Source organism: Rhamphochromis longiceps, linkage group LG23, assembly GCF_057381845.1.
Source record: "Rhamphochromis longiceps isolate RC_006_pf linkage group LG23, R_longiceps_female_GT1.1, whole genome shotgun sequence".
In the NCBI taxonomy this organism is placed as follows: domain Eukaryota; kingdom Metazoa; phylum Chordata; class Actinopteri; order Cichliformes; family Cichlidae; genus Rhamphochromis; species Rhamphochromis longiceps.
The window spans coordinates 38,951,543-38,967,983 of NC_140578.1; the positions used below are offsets into that span (position 1 = coordinate 38,951,543).

Genomic DNA, 16,441 nt, shown 5'->3' on the forward strand with positions numbered 1-16,441 from the left:
AGTTCGTCTTGTAATCGGAAGGTTGCTGGTTCGAGCCCCGGCTCGGACAGTCTCGGTCGTTGTGTCCTTGGGCAAGACACTTCACCCACTGCCTACTGGTGGTGGTCAGAGGGCCCGGTGGGGCCAGTGTCCAGCAGCCTCGCCTCTGTCAGTGCGCCTCTGTCAGGGTGGCTGTGACTGCAATGTATCTTGCCATCACCAGTGTGTGAATGTGTGTGTGAATGGGTGGATGACTGAATGTGTAAAGCGCTTTGGGGTCCTTTGGGACTAGTAAAGCGCTATACAAATACAGGCCATTTACCACCTTTTCCATAAAATATTACACTGTGTGCGTATATCTGTGTAAAAGACTAGATTGTAAAATACTATTAAAAAAATACTGTTCCATGATAGAAGCAAGCAACTGAACAACACTATCGTGGATAACAACATGCTACACCACAGCATGCTATATAATAGAAATGCACAGCAGTTGTAAACTTTGTCATATTTAATTCCATTGTAGCATACTGATGAGGACTCGCAGTACAAAAAGCAAATACCAGACATTCCATTACAACTTGGACCCAGTAAACCCCACCAAAATATAAAAACAGAACACAACAGCACAACGTTTCTTGGAGTTACAACGTGACATCGACAAGACAAACATCTCGATCTGGGGAAAGCCAAGACCATGGTGGTTACTGAAGAACTGCCTCTTTTCTGAATAAAACTTGTTATATTGTATTTTGATATTACAACACTCAAGAGAAAATAAAATAATACAGAAGATTCACAATGAACCTTAAGCACTGCATGGAGAAACAGCTTTAAAAAGCAAGACCTATGGCACATTTATTTCCTGACATAGATTTGCATGTTTTCACAAAAATATAATCACAAGCTTTGATTTTAAACTGAGTACAGATGGACAGATGGATTCCCATGGATATTGTGAAGTGTAAGAGCAGCAACAGGCTAACGTACAGAGTCTATCAACAGATGGCGCCATAGGCCTTTCCACAATCCGTGCATTTCTTGCACGTGTGAGAGGCTTGTTCCCATTGACTTGTCAATGTTTAAGAAAATAAAATGTGATGATGATTCATAGTCCATCTTCCTATTTAATGCTGAAGTGGCTCCATATAAGCAAATATTACACCTTAAGATGAGAAAATGTGAAATATTTGCCAGCAAATACCCACTTGACTACGACATTTGAGAAGAGTTGGGCAGGTTGGCTGTGGGTGTAGATTATTATAAAAACAGATATTCACAAAGTTGCCTTCAACCTTAATTAGCAACAGCAGTGCCACACAGAAGTGAGAAAACATCACATGAAAGCTTTTTTTTCCCCAGCATAACACTTGGATCACAAAAGCATCATAATTTCTTTTTAGGATTCCTGGAAAAACACATCATTGCTAGTAGACGGGAAATTAGTTTATACCTAGCTGGGATATCCAGCTTGCACCAATGACTTTTTGATCATGTTATGATCTAAGCAACACTTTCAGCAGAAATTCAAATCAAATAATACAATAAATTTTAAGTTTTAAGAAAATTTTGGAGAATAAAAAGACAACATCTGCTCTGTAAAACATTTGTAATGATGGCAAATTTCAACACTTCCAGATTCAACCTTCTGATTCTACATGACTAAGAAATTCTCAGAAAGCTCTGACTGACGTGCACAGTTTTTGTATCAGTGAGAAATGTAATAAATATCCACAAAAAGGTTTAAATGTTCATTAATACATAATTCTAATTTAGCAGTTTTAGGAATGGAAATATGACAACGAATTCCTGTTTCAGTACCGTAGACTTTTATGAAAGCTTCTGAAATATATGCACAAGTTTCATTTTAATGGCCAACAGGGGGCGATAGTGCTGGATTCAAAATAATTTAAAACTGTATGGAAGTCAGTGGGGAAAACACCCTTCGGCTCATTTGATCTGTGGGCTCGGTAAACACTTTTCTAGTTTATGGGCTCATTTGCTAGTTTCAAGTCATTCTTAATGAAACACGATGCCCAGTTTATTAATTATGGTACTTACTAGAGTCAGCCAGTGAGAATGCCCTGTCCCTTTTCTGATGACCTGTCAGTAACGATAACACCTCAGTGAGCGTGTGGTTTCCCTCAGTTTCAGTCAGATCCAATCTTTATTCATAATGTCCAGTTTTGGCAAAAATGCTAACCTGGAGGATTTCAGAGCTAGTGGTTACTTCCATCTATTATTTACAGTTTATGCTTTGTGCTAAAATATGAAATTCTTGATAAAAATGCCAGTAACTTAACTCTTGAGTCTTACAAAAATTAACCAAATGGATGGAATCAACACAACTGAAAAACAATGATCCTTTAGTTTAAAAAGAGAGAGAGATACTTTGGCACATTGTTTCTGCAGTGCAGCAGGTGGCGAGAGCACAAGCAAACTTACAGCAGATTGCTTCATAATTAGGTTTAAGCGTCTTACTGCAAGTGAAGCATTTTACATTCAATATCAAAGACAGAAACAGCAGTCTGACAAACACCAACATCTGGACTGTCGATTAAGGGGCTGGCTTACATTTAGGTAGATACTTTTAGGCAAATTATACACTTTACATATAATATTTAAGCACGTATGTCAACAATTTGTGTATTCATGTACATATATATACAGTCAAAGGTAATCTGACATCAAAAAGCAACTCAACATTTGATCTTTTCAGAAAGATGCCACTGAATTACATCATTAGTATACACACAACAAGTCTGTAATTAGCAGCAGTTACTAACGCGTACATCTTAGTGTGTGGTGACCAATGTAAAAATGATGAAATTAAAATGTAAAAAACTTAAAAAATGTTTTCCTAATATTCTCCATTGAGATATGAAGACTGATGTCGCTCAAAAATAGAAAATCTGAAAATATTCTGAACGGATTTTTTGAGGTATTTCGGGTAGGCATTTTTAAAAAATGCTCCTAACTAAATGTTGACATAATATATAGGCCAGGAAATTGAGCAACTTTTTTAACATCCGAACAGATCAACAAATACTAGTGGCTCCTGGATGTAAAAGTCTGTTGGAGGCAGCAGCTGCACACGTAAACAACAACGCCACGGCGCTAAGTTGCAGGACAGCACATGATGTTCATAGAAAGCAGGAAATCAGTGAGTGAATGGATGAGAGGGCAGCAGAAATAAAAAGGGAAAGGATAGGGATAAGGAGTGATTGTCATTGGAGGGGTTTGATCTTGTCTTTGATTGGCCAGAAGAGGCTGAGACAGAGTACATTGTCTGAAATCACACCAGAGTTTCTGGCAGTGTGTCAGCATTGTCCGAGGATAGCAGTTGCCATATCTGCCACCGGTCCCTCTGCCACTCCTGCCACTCTGGACTCTGTGCGACCACTGGGACTTCTGTTGTTGAAGCCGAGTTGCTCTGTCCTGCGCTCGACCTCCCGTGTGGCTGCTGAGCCGTCGCAAGCTGAGGGGTACTTTGTGAGCTAGCCAGTCGATGGTGCGCATTATAAGGGGGAGGAGAGCGTCCATCGAGGGGGCCGCCTTCTCCGGTGTTTACTCCGGCTTGAGGTCTGAGGGTCGAGTTAACTCCATGTCCCCTTTGCGAAGTCACAGAAGGGTTGATGTTTAGCTGCAGGCGTGGTCGCCCCTTGTCCGCATGAGGGTTGGTGCACACTCTGGTGACCGGTGGGTGAAGTCTGCACTCGGAGATGTCAGGCGTTGTCTGAGTCCGTTGTACTGCTGTCTGATGCCTGCTATCACTATGGAGTCCATCTAGACCTTCCTGTGAGCTGCGGGAGCTTCCTTCTGACATGTTGCTATGGGAACCTAAGAAGACAGCATCACTTCATCAGTAAGATTGTCAACGAATATTGAGGGAGACACACATCTCCATTTAGTGACTGATATAAAATTGTACAAAGAAATGTAAGAAAGGCTTTTATTAATAATTAATTTTTATGTTATTGATAATAAACCAAATACTAATTTACTACATAAACCTATTTTTGGTAGATTGAATCACTAGAATTCTCAGTCATCTTATTATAATCATCATCTGTATATGTATGAATATACATATACATACACATTTATGTACATATGTCTGCATGTGTCCTATCTCCTCCTTAATCTTAACAAAACCACATATACACACATACAGTAAGTAATAACATCTATAAGGTTCTAAAAGCCTTTATTATTTAGTATTATTCTCATATGCGGCATCCCCCTGCAAATGCAATGTTATGTTCACGATTTGCAGTTTTTTCATGTGCCACATTCAGTGTACGTTACCCATTCGTAACTTAACGTGTATCCATGATGAGTCATCAGTAAATACAGAACAAAGCCTTAAAAGCACTGGTTTTGGGGGTTTTGTGATGAAACATGGTTGTGAAAGTACAGCCTTATGCAAAAACGTTTCTGGTTTCTGTAGCTTATTTTAAGTTTATCACAACTGAATCGGGGGATGGGGAGTATAATGTGTCATACTTTGAAAACCATGCCCACTGAAAGAGAAAAAGCCACTCAGCCCTATAACTAGGGGCTGACATGCTAAAAAAATGCCTTTACTTTACTGAATTTTAGGTGTTAAAAAAGTTGCTGCCTTTACCTAAGGTACTTGCCAACACGGTCAAAAGCTAAACGTCAGCTAAACCTATAAAAACATAGTAACTTGAAAATGACAACTGAATATTTGACCTATTATTATTAAATATCAAAAAGTATATAAAGTGTAGAATTCAAAAATTAGAGTCCCCAGTTTTGCCGTTCTTCCTGCTTCTGGCATCTTATGACTTTTAGGTATTGTTTTTGTTTTTGGCTAGCACATGAGGTATCTTTAACCTAAACAAGTCAATAGAAAGCTATGACTACTCTTCCTCTTCCAGTCTGGGTAAAACTTAATGCCACCACCTTTCTTTCTCTATTAAAGCTAAAAATGTATCAAGGTACATGTAGTTTGTGGATGTAGGTTGCTACGCAAGCATCCAAGGATTAGCTAACTCCAAATTTGGCTAGTTTGGGTACAGTACAGTGATAAACCCAGTGTTTCAAAATGCCAGCCCACAAACGAATAGGTATCATCACAGAGACTCTAGCAATCCTTTTATACAGTCAATGGTTAATTAGCTTTTAACCAGGATCGTATATGCTGCCTGGCTACACAGATAAAACAAACGGTCTGCAAAAAGTGGCCAATTTAATAATATAGAATGTGCTACGTGCTTCAGATCTGTTCCTGTCATGGTTAATAACTAACACCATGTCTCAAGCGCATAGCGCTCTGGCTCATTAGCCACTTGAAACAAAATTTGCAGCGGGCATGGACTGACTTGAAAATTGTTTACCTGTATATGTTTGATTCTTGAGTGCCGATTTCAGAGTACTGTGCCATGTGCCCCAAATGTTAGCATGTTCTTCTGAAAAAGGCACAAGAGAGGTCAAATTCCTGCCACTTCTGAGTTATACAGAACATTTATTATGAGACATGTTGCTGATACCCAAGAAGAAAGGCCAAAGTGTGATAACACGTGCTAATCACCTATCTCTGTAAATACCAGACATTGTGCATCTCTCACCTTTATAACCCCAAGTGACAGCTCCGCTCTGCCCCACTAGAGAGTACTGTTCTGGGATGCGGTAGAGCTGCTCACTGGCCGGGCTCCCTGGTTCCCCTCTGCGCTCACTCAGGACCGGGGAGTTGTTATCATAAGGGGACACTTCACCACTCGACGCCTTGTTGGAGTCGCTGGACGAATGCCGCTCGCTCAGGACGAAGGGCTCCTCTGGCTGTAACAGGTCCGGACTCCTGCGGGAGGAAAAAAATAATTAAAATGAGTTCAAATAGTCGGAGATTGAAGGAAAGGGAAACACAAGACTAAGCGCTCTATAGGTGTAACTCACTGAGATGCTTTTCTCCTCAGAAGGTAGTCGACCACATCTGGATCGGTCTCCAAAAGGCTCATTAAAACTTCGTTTTGCAGATCAGGAGGAACCTACATAAAACAACGTAAGCAAAATAACTGAATACTTAACATCCACCCACCGATGCTGCATTTATCTTCTAAAGAATGGTCAGATCCTTGTAGTCCTTTCTACTGCAAGGATATCAAAATGTACTGGATTTCTAGTAATGAAAACTTTATTTTTCCCTTTTCCTTGCCTCAGTATGATGGGAAGAAACGATAATAAGTTAATGATGTGCCTTGTTACCTTCATTTCCAGTGGACTTCTTAATCTGATCTTCTAATTAGCTGATTTTTATGCTTATCAGACATGCGGATTAAGATGAAGAGCACCGTCCAAAAACCTAATGTCTGCAAATGACTCCCATCCTGAAATGCTTTGAAAGTAAATGTCGCTCACTAACAAATTCAGACATAAGCAGGTTACAAAACAACTTGCAGATGTCATTCATAGAACTTGAGCTGCCTACAAATCTGTTTTTACTCTCTAAGACGCGCAAGTCAGTCCCAATTCACTTTATGCGATTAATGGCTCTTCATTGGCTTACTGCAGGAATGTAAGCCTCCGTGGCAGATTACGAAACATTAGAGTTTCAAAGTTGCGGACCTGAAATGACCCAAACTGTTTTCCCGTTTGAGGGACAGAAAAGAACAAAAGCAACTGATGAGGCAGTAATCTGTGTAATACTGTGACCTCTTCTGACAGCAAATAAAAGATTTAATGCATGAATGTTCGGCTTTTATTTTGGAAAAACAGGTTCAAGTATCTGGATGAAAACTTTAAGATGTTTTTGATTCGTCTACATATTTGTTTTTTTGCTTTTTTGTTTTTCTAAATTTTTACTTTATCTCATCTTTTCCTTCTCGTCTGTCTCATTACCAAAGGCCAAATTCCATTTTCATCAGCACACAAGACACAACAGAGAAGATTTTCATCCTATCCTGTGCTAGGGCCTTGAGCCACCCCCTCTCTTCTAATGGCCACCACCTTTTTTTTTTCAACCAGCATGAACTCCCTAGTCGTCAGTAGTCTTCAGGAAGAGTTCTCCAGGCTTTTTGAAGGACATTCAAAGCTCTTCTTTAGATGTTGACTGCCTTTTATGTGATCTCCCCCAAAAGAAATTAGGCACTTGGTGGATCTGTGGTGCCTGATTGGGCATTTAAGAGGGGTTGTGGTCCAGGGTGGCTTGGGCCTCTTCATCATGTGGTGGGGGCTCTGCCAGGGTTTGGGTGGTTCTCCAGGGTCTGTGGCCCCATCTTCGGCTTGTGCTGAGGGAGCCAGCCTCCGGCGGGGTTGGCTGCTTGCTGCCTCTGGTCCCCTGACACCTCCATCCCACCCCAGAGCTTCGTCTGGGGCCTCCCTCTTCTCTAGGCTGGGGTGGATGCATTGTTGTTGTCGGGACGTGTGGCCCTGGATCTTCAGTTCACTTGTGTGCCGTGGACAGCTGGGGCCTCCTGGGTCTTTCCCTATATGCCTCTGCCTCTAAGTCGGGTAGCATTATTGCAGTCTCTCACCCTCATTTTTCAAGCATGGTCTGTGACAAACACTCACACACAGACACTCACAGCCTCTTTCTCTATCTCACGCACATACACACACACAGCAAAATTGTATATTTGTTTGTGTACCCCCCTCTGTTTTGCCTTTTTGGTGCTGTGTATCATATGATTGTGCCTTTAAACAGAAGCAGCAGTTGGACACCCTGTTTACTTCACCCTCAACTTTTTCTCGCCCTTTTCTTTTTCTATTTCTCTGCTTTTTTCTCTTATCTTTCACTAGTCTGGCTTTTATCCTCTGTCTGCTCTAGAATAACATCCACAGGACCTACAGAGCAGGCAACCATACACCGTATGGTTGGTGAGCAGTAGAGCTGGGTTTGAGTCTGACCCGTGGCCCTTTGCTGCATGTCTTCCCCTCTCTTTCTCCCCGCTTTTCCTGTCTATCTACATTATCTGTAGCCAATAAAGGCTAAAAGACCAAAAAAATAAATTTTTTGAGAAAATTGTCAAGTACAAGGGCTGAACTGAAAATGCGTGGAAAAAGCAGCCGAAGTCCAAATGAAACTCAGGGAACTATTGCTCAAGACCACTTAAAAAAATGACAACAAAGATTGGCGGCTTGGAAGCAAAATAAAAAGAAATGGAGGGTTGCTCAAGACTTTTGCACAGTATTTTATTTTTAGAAATCTTCAGCGACTGACCATGAAGAGTGCTTGGTAGCTGGCGATCATCTTTTCCAGCACGGCGATGACGGCCGTGCTCTCCTCAGCCCTGGCTGAGCTCTGGACAGTGAACTCCTTGTCTGTGCTCTTCTGCTTGTGGAGGAGGTTGGGACCAAAGATGGTGGCAAGGTTTAAAGCTGTCATCTTGTTCCCTGTGATCTGGGACACAAATGTACCAACCTATTAATAATGGCTCACTCAGTAATTCCTCAGGCTCAGTCTTTTACTATTAATTTAAATGAACTGCAACCGTATGGTAGGCCAAACTAATGAAAAAAAACATTTTTTTCAATACAATTCAGTTATATTATATTTATATAGTGCCAAATCACAGTAACAGTTGCCTATGCGCTGTATACTGTAAGGTAAAGACCCGACAACAACAGAGAGAAACTCCAACTATCAAACAAGCCCCTTTGAACAAACACTTGGCGACAGTGGGAATGAAAAACTCCCTTTTACCAGGAAGAAACTTCCAGCAGAACCCGTCTTTTTTTTAATAATAAATTTTAAATACGATTTCATGAACTAGAGACATTTTTGTTTTTCAAAGGGTGAGAAATAACAGAAAAATTCGGAATGCCTATTTATTAGAGTAACAACTTAATGGACAGCATCAAAGTTTACATAGAAGATTAATGATTAGTTGTACTCAATACAACACGGAAGACTCGGAATGGTGTTGAGGTGAGGTCGAGGGGTTGAGTTATGTGCTACTTTAACAACAGTCGCCATGCGTGCATGCCATGTGTTTCCTTTGTGTTCCCCCTTGTGTTCTTGTCTCCTGCCCGTTTTTCCGGTCTATTGGGTTTTTCTCTGGGTCCCCACCACTACTGTGCTGGCGTTTGGCTATGTATCTACTTCAAGTAGACGTAAAAGCTGCGCGCCATTCAAATGCTAAACAAACCAGTTTATATCATCAAACACTCACATATCAAAAGTGCTGACAAACCCAAGTTTTAGCTAGAATATTTCAGTAGATGGGTCTGTGTGTTTGCATATGTGTGTGTTTTACCTGGTGTATTAATGCAGGTATGATTACAATATTTGTGATATTTAATTTCCATCCATTTTCCATTTGTTTTGAAATTCAAAGAGAAAAACAATTTTTAACAGATAAAGGGCAAAGGCCGCATCACAGACACCAGGGACAATTTTCTCATTTCTCTTCCATATTAGGAGATTTTTTTTTTTTAATAATTCCAAAAGAACTGCAGAAATTATCTTCTGTAATAACACAGACTTGGGAGTTCTTCCTCCCACTTTCTCCTCCCTCTCACATTACCATCTCTCATCCATTCCTTTGGAAAATCTCCCTTCCAACTTCTGTGCTGTGTTTCTTATCAACCCCCACCCCTCTGCTTTTTGTCACTTTAAGCTGAAGATAGATGAAAAGTAGCATCATGGGGGTTTCTGAACACGAAGCGCAGGCGAGCACGACAGCTGTCTCTGGCTTTCTCTGGGTTGTGTAATAGTGCATGTACTTTTGGACAATCGACATCTAAAATTAAAAGTCATTTAAAGCTTTGACAGCTTTTTAAAAAACAAATTTTCCTTTTTTTCCTTTTTTTTTTTTATATTTCTTGTTGAGTTTCCTCCCTTTTCCACTCCCAGTCCCAGCACAGAGACGAGAACCACAAAGCAGCCAAGGAGTGCTGATATTTTCCTAGATGAGCTTGAAGCAATCCGACTTCCTGTCAGAGTTGCGGACAGAGATACTAGAGCCACGAAGGAGGAATCATACGCATCGATGTTTGGGTTCATTCTCTTGTGTATATAGACACACAGAGACAACAAAACAAAAATCCATCTGTGCGAACGTGTGTGCCAAAAAAGCACTTTTTCACACGTAAACACAGCAACAAACATTCTCCTGCAAAAGATAATGAAAGTATGCATCACCAGAGACAATAAACTTTCTTTCTCAGTGCACATACACAGATGTCTTCAGAAGTTTCCATACAATCATTATGGACATGAATGTCATGGTAATTTGGGGCTTTTAATGATTTCTTTGAACTGTTCTTTTTCCAGGAGGGATTGTTATACATATATCTTGGATTTTCTCTAATCCACACAGGGTCAAAGGTATACATACAGGATCAAATTCACCCCCCCACTAATATTTTGTAAAATGTCTTTTAGCAAGTTGCACTTCAACCAGGTGCTTTTGGTGACCATCAACACGTTTCTAGCACAATTCTCCCAAGGCCTCATCCCAGTATGAAATGTCCAAAACACCTGGCATAGGAGGTGTCCAGGAGGCATCCCAGTCAGATGCTTAACCACTTCAACTCCTTTTGACACGGTGGCGCATCGGTTCTACTTTTTTGCTTTTTCTGTGAAATTTTGTACCGAAACTATTTTGTACCGAAAGTTCACAAAAAGTGTAATAGGGTAAAATTATTTGATGACCTTTTTTCTCCCAACAATCAAGTCTGAACAGACGTACGTACACTGCAACTTTACTGGCCAAGTGTGCTGGAGAAAGATGCTGAAATTTTTACTTTTGCAGACTTCCTCAACTTGGAGTAGTTGGCCCAGTCCAGTCCCCAGCCTAAATTGCAAAATTTGAGCAAATGCAACGGTTGACACTATCCCCGGATGTTATAATCACTACTAAGCTATTTAGTAATCTTACATCAGTGTTTTTGTAGTGCTTGTGCTGTTTCTGGAACATATGTACAGAATCCACCCACGCAAACTGCTTCCTATGACTTCTTTGGTAATTTCTTCCCAATAAGGTGGAACCAAAATGCCATTAAACCGTCCACAGGCTCTACATTTGGATGTTTCAGCCTGTTGCTCACCTCCTGCCCGTCTTTATCTTGCTGGTCATGGGCATGATCAGCCACAGTGGACAGGAACTCCAGCAGGCGGTGAAGTGTGTCACTATTGCATGCTGGGAGAAGGTAGATCAGCAGCTGAACGACACTCTGCTGCTCATATGAGTCCAACACTGCAGTGCGCAAGGAAAAAAAGGTGTCAACGGGAGGTTAGGAATGAGGAGACAACAGAAGGGAAAGTGGGAGGGGTGCGAAAAGACACTTACATGTGGTGTTAATAAAGGCCGTGTAGAGCTCCTTGGTTAGGAGAGGGTCCGGCAAATCCCTTAGGAACTCCTTCAGCAGAGCAGATACATCGTGAACACTGTACTCCTCGTCTAGCTGCACATCAATGCCACGATCAAACTCTTCTCGCAGCTGAAGGACAACCAAAAACAACAGGCCGAGGGGAAAGAAAGGAAAAGGGGCACTCAGAGACATCCTCTGCACACAACAATGGACATTATTTCTAGGTAGTGCACACACCCACAGAAACTCACTTCCTTCTGGTCCTCCAAGGGACCTGCTCAACTCTCAGCTCAAACTCGTTTTACCAGTACAGATTAAAATCTCTTCCATCTGACCTTTGGATGACTTCTTCAAAATTACAAAGCCTATTTTGTTGCCATGACAATGGGTTGTCTGCACGTTCACTAATGTGGTCGTTTTTACACGAAATATACAGCAAATTAAATTAATAAATCCTTTTGTCTTTTACAGTCTGCTAAAATGTGATTGGTCAATAGCACTCAAACTATAGACAGACTACAAATAGAAATTGAAACACTTCCTACACTAAAAAACCTGTGCATTGCTTAAAGACCCTATAGGTAATGGCAACATACTTTATTTTTTAAAAAGCATATATTTTTTTTCTTTTTTTGTTAGCTGGTCTCCATAACAATGATACCGTCAATTTGAAAAACTCTGATAAAAAAAAAAATTATTGTATCACGCGATGAGCCATCATTAGCCATCACGTGACTTGCAGAACAGGTTGCAAAGTGCAACTTAGCTGATGTACAAACTAGCTAATTGTGCTCTAGAGCGTCGAACATCTGCTCATTGTACCTTAAGCTTAACATTTAGCAAAAATTCTTACGACAAAGCTAGCATTTGTTTCATCTCAGTCACCACACCTCTGCTATGATGGAGACCTGAAAGTCACAGATGTTTTCTCAGAGGCTGTCAGTGAATGAGTAACCTCCCCTCCCTAAGTGCCTTTAGTTTTCTGTAACCGCTACAAGTGCAACTACATGCCAACAAAACACGCAACAGATTATATAAAAAATTATACCACCCACACTGATTGCTCCATTTCGTTTAACCCCGATTTATTCATTCTTTCACTGTGTGTTCATTCGAGTCAAAGGTAACGGATAATGAGCGGTGTAGGAGTTTGTAGAATAACTTCATATTTGCTTGAATAATGAGAATAAACTCTGCTGGATCACTGTATTTGTATACTGTGAGGCTGGAAAATTCAGTAGATCAAGCTTTGCTAGCTTAAATAGCACATTTTAGTGCAATGTGCTGGTTTTAACACGTTCTATTCTTGGCAACAACATTTTGTTTGTTGGTGTTGACTCTTGTGAAAGGAAAGAGAAGTGTGAAGAACATTTCACACCAGAAACTTTCACTTTCTACAAAACAGGCCTCTGATTTATTGTTGGGCTTTTTAGCATGGCGCTTTGCATCTTGTTTGTGGATGTCATAAAATGATACTTTCAAATAAAGGACAATGGGTTACTGATGAGTATAAAACAACCCAATTAAGGCCCTGTGAGAGATGTTATACCACATGAAGGAATATATTTTACTACATGGACAGAATACTGACCTGTCGGACTCTCTTCTTGGAGCTTCCAACTCTAAAGATCCCCACAGTGTGCAAACCTGAAGAATTAAAAGTGCAGATATAAGAGAAATCAGACACGGCTTGGTAAATGTAGAGTCCCAATTCTGAAGAGGCAGGGACACAGAAAACGTATCAAATGTTTAAACTGAGACATTTTACTGTTTTATGAAAAATATCAGCCCATTTTGAATTTGATGCAGCAACACGTCTCAAAAAAGTTGGAATAGTTGCAAGAAAAGGCTGGAAAAGTAACGCTTTTTCAGCTAATTAGGTTAATTGGCAACAGGCCAGTAACATCATTGGGTGTAAAAAGAGAGAGTTTCTTAGTCTGCATCTATAAATTCTGGAAAGATTAATGTTGCTCAATGTGAAATTGTTAAGACTTAGAATTTGTACAAAACTCTGCATGTAAAAGAACAAGGAAAATTTACTGGATGCTGGATGCCCCTGAACCTTGTGCCCTCAGGTGATACTGCATTAAAAAAACTGTATTGTTCTGTGTTGGAGTGCATGAGCTCAGGAACACTTGCAGAAATGCTTATACAGGTTTTAAATCAACACATGCTCCCATTCAGATAACATCTTTTTCAAGGAAGCCCTATTCATAATAAATTCATAATTCAGGAAGAGGATCCATATGCTGTATTTATTACAACAGCATGGCGTCAAAGTAGAAGTGTCTGGATGCTGAACTTGCCTGCCTGAAGTCCAGCTGAAAACATTTAGGGTATCGTAAAACAAAACATACGACAAAGAAGAACCAAGTTTGAACCAGCAACTGGTCTCCTCAGTTCCCAGACATTTACAGACTGTTGTTAAAAGAACAGGTAATGCTACACAGTGGAAAACATGGTCCGGTCCCTACTTTTTTAAGGCATGTTTCTGCCATCCAAGTCAAATTGATGTTGCTTGTTTTCCCCTAAATAGTACATTTTCTCAGTTTAAACATTAAATATGTATGTTCTATCGTGGTTAAAATATGGGTTTATGAGATTTCCTGCGTTCTTTTTTTATTTACATTTCAAACAGGATCCTGATTTTTGGGGGGTTTGTTTAAGCGATTAAGCAGCTGCTCACCATATTTTTCGATGTGCTGACAGCAACTATCGACGACACGTGGCACCTGACGGTAAATGGGATTCAGGCTCAGCCTTTTGTCCCTGTGCTTCTCTTTTTTACTCGGCGTTTCAGCTGGCAGAGAGAGCTGCAGCGCCTCAAGCAAGCGGGACTGGTTGTCGTCTAGGTCTGTGATGGAGTCCACTGACATGCCTCCCTAGAGGATAATCAACAAACCCGGCTGAATAGAAAAAAAAAACCTCCACTTGATCTGTGCGGGCGGCTCAGGCTATGATGAATTTCAATGCCTCACCCTCCTCCGCGCTCGTGGGGCAGCTTCAGGGGTGTTGGGCGATGTTGACTCATTAGCCGTTTCTGATGTGGAACTTAGCGACGAGTTACTGCTGGATAACTCCTTGTTGGACGGCCGCTTGGTGGCAAACTGCAGGACACATGATTTAGGAATTCAGTCTATTCTCTGGAGTGCAAATACATTTGTCCCAAATGTTCCCAAGATTGAAGATGGGAATTACAAGACTGAACACACAGAAGGAGAGCCATACAGACGAGCTGACGGACCTGTAAAATGGACGATACGAGGTCTGAGGAGTCTTTGTGCTCCTCCCGCTGTGGAGGGTCCTGACGAAAAGAATCCTGTCGCTGCCTTTGAGCTCTGTCGTTGGCGATGACCTGGGACAGGGGTATACTAAAGGCCTGGGGTATGAATTCTGTGAAAAAGAGCCAAAAGATGTTGGAGGACGAGAGAGGGAAAAACAGGAAAGAAAACAAAAAAAAAGGTTAGGGTAACTGAACTAATATTAGCTCCATGAAGAAATGGGAAAAAGAAGCTCCTTACCAACATCCAAAAATAGCTCTTCAGCATAAACAGTTAACAGCTTTATCACTTCTGCTGCAGCCTGCCTTTTACACACATGCAATGGAGGCATCTCAAACCACATTAACTATATCAGTAAAACTTTTACGGCACTACTAAAGAACTACATCTGTTTTCCAAAATAAGACATCACAGAAAGTCAACCGACGTAAATCCGGCTACAACAGCCCACTAATTCTAGGGGCCTTTGACAGAAATAACACAACTTTGATGACGCTCACCCACGACGAGGTTAACTTCAGTTGGTGCGCAGCTTTGACACATACTCGATATGAATAATGGTTACTTGTTATTCCTTTGCTCCATTTACCCTAGTCTTACATAAGCCCAGAATTCAGTGATGGTACAACTGCAAAATAGCAACCCTGCATTCACGTGCTCCTCTGATGGTCCAGTTGTAACGCTGCCTCTCGGAATATGTCGTTTGCTGTGACGGATTGTGCCGTTTCTGCAAGCAGAGCTGGCACAGAGAAATGCTTGGTGGTCATGCCGACAGTCAGCATCCGATGAGTCAGGCTAGATTTTCGCTTTAACGTTTTTAAAGTTTAAAACAGTCATCAGCTTCTCATGTACTTCTGATGGATGCACACATGCGAGGGCCCAATTACGTGCAGTGCTGCCTTCAGAGAGGAATTATGTCATACTGGGCTATTGCAGGCTATATATTCCATTTACACACAATCCTAAGGGCTGAGCCAACAGCTGAGGGGGGGAGGAAGAAAAAAAACTTGTCCAGCTGTGCGGTGTGTGTGTGTGAGAGAGAGCCGGAGTGAAGAAAAGAGGCAAAGGAAGACAGAGGAGAGGGAAAGCAAAATGTAGTCCACAACCACAAGTGAAAGGCTGTGGTTTATGAACAACACTGTGGCACAAAGAGTTTGCTCTACAGTCGCTTAAATATCCAACACATACACAAGCACACGTGCTTATATCCAGTCTCTAAACCCCATAACATAGACATGATGAGCAGCTAAACCATGTTCATCAAGCCATGTCAGATCTTTATAAATCTTCCATTTTCAGACCTTTGGCGTCTCAGGAACACACACTTGATTTTCAGCACTTGGTTTTTCACGTCACCAGTGACAACTGGTCTAAGTTCATGCAGGAGTCATCTCACAGCTTCAGGAAGTAGTAAATGCTCAACTCATCACAATACAGCAAGACATAGTTGAGACCAATTAGTGTGTCTTTTCCTTAGAATGACAAGTTGCTGGATGTTGTCTGAGGTAAAACATCCGCTTTTAACAAAAGAGACTGTAGCAGCTATTAATCCATTTGCAAATGCAGTTTTGGCTGGTGTTTGACCATCACATGTCTACAGATCAGATTACTGCAGCAGCATCACCAGAGACACAATTTTCTTTTTCCCCCTCTGTTTCTCTCTTGCAGAGAGGACTTAGAATCCTTTTGTGCTTGAAACCATGCATAAATCAAGCCTTCTGGGCTCAGTTCAAAGCTAAGCCCACCATGCACCACCACCATGATAACAACCGGACTTATAACGCTATATTACTTATAACATCTGACAGACGTTATAAGCAATAAGCGTTGATCGAAGCATGTGCATTATTTACATGCCAACCTAACACTCACTCTCGAAAACCTGGAAAAAATGTACATTTTTG

General features: G+C 41.1%; 1 protein-coding gene across 3 annotated transcripts in view; it reads right to left on the bottom strand.

Moving 5' to 3' along the window:
• Window positions 1–468: 468 nt before the first annotated feature.
• Window positions 469–16,441, bottom strand: part of LOC146642537 (rho GTPase-activating protein 6-like) — a 130,790-nt gene continuing 114,817 nt past the window's right edge. For 2 of the 3 annotated variants that reach the window (XM_085398377.1, XM_085398382.1), the window contains exons 4-14: window positions 14,501–14,649; window positions 14,235–14,363; window positions 13,943–14,138; window positions 12,848–12,903; window positions 11,235–11,385; window positions 10,993–11,141; window positions 8,162–8,341; window positions 5,899–5,990; window positions 5,574–5,803; window positions 5,343–5,414; window positions 469–3,819 (exon numbers count right to left, since the gene is read on the bottom strand). In XM_085398377.1, coding sequence (XP_085254503.1) covers window positions 3,275–3,819; window positions 5,343–5,414; window positions 5,574–5,803; window positions 5,899–5,990; window positions 8,162–8,341; window positions 10,993–11,141; window positions 11,235–11,385; window positions 12,848–12,903; window positions 13,943–14,138; window positions 14,235–14,363; window positions 14,501–14,649 — 1,949 coding nt within the window. In that variant the 3' untranslated portion in view covers window positions 469–3,274. The remainder of the gene's footprint in view (window positions 3,820–5,342; window positions 5,415–5,573; window positions 5,804–5,898; window positions 5,991–8,161; window positions 8,342–10,992; window positions 11,142–11,234; window positions 11,386–12,847; window positions 12,904–13,942; window positions 14,139–14,234; window positions 14,364–14,500; window positions 14,650–16,441) is intronic. The other variant, XM_085398378.1, reaches the window with a different exon arrangement.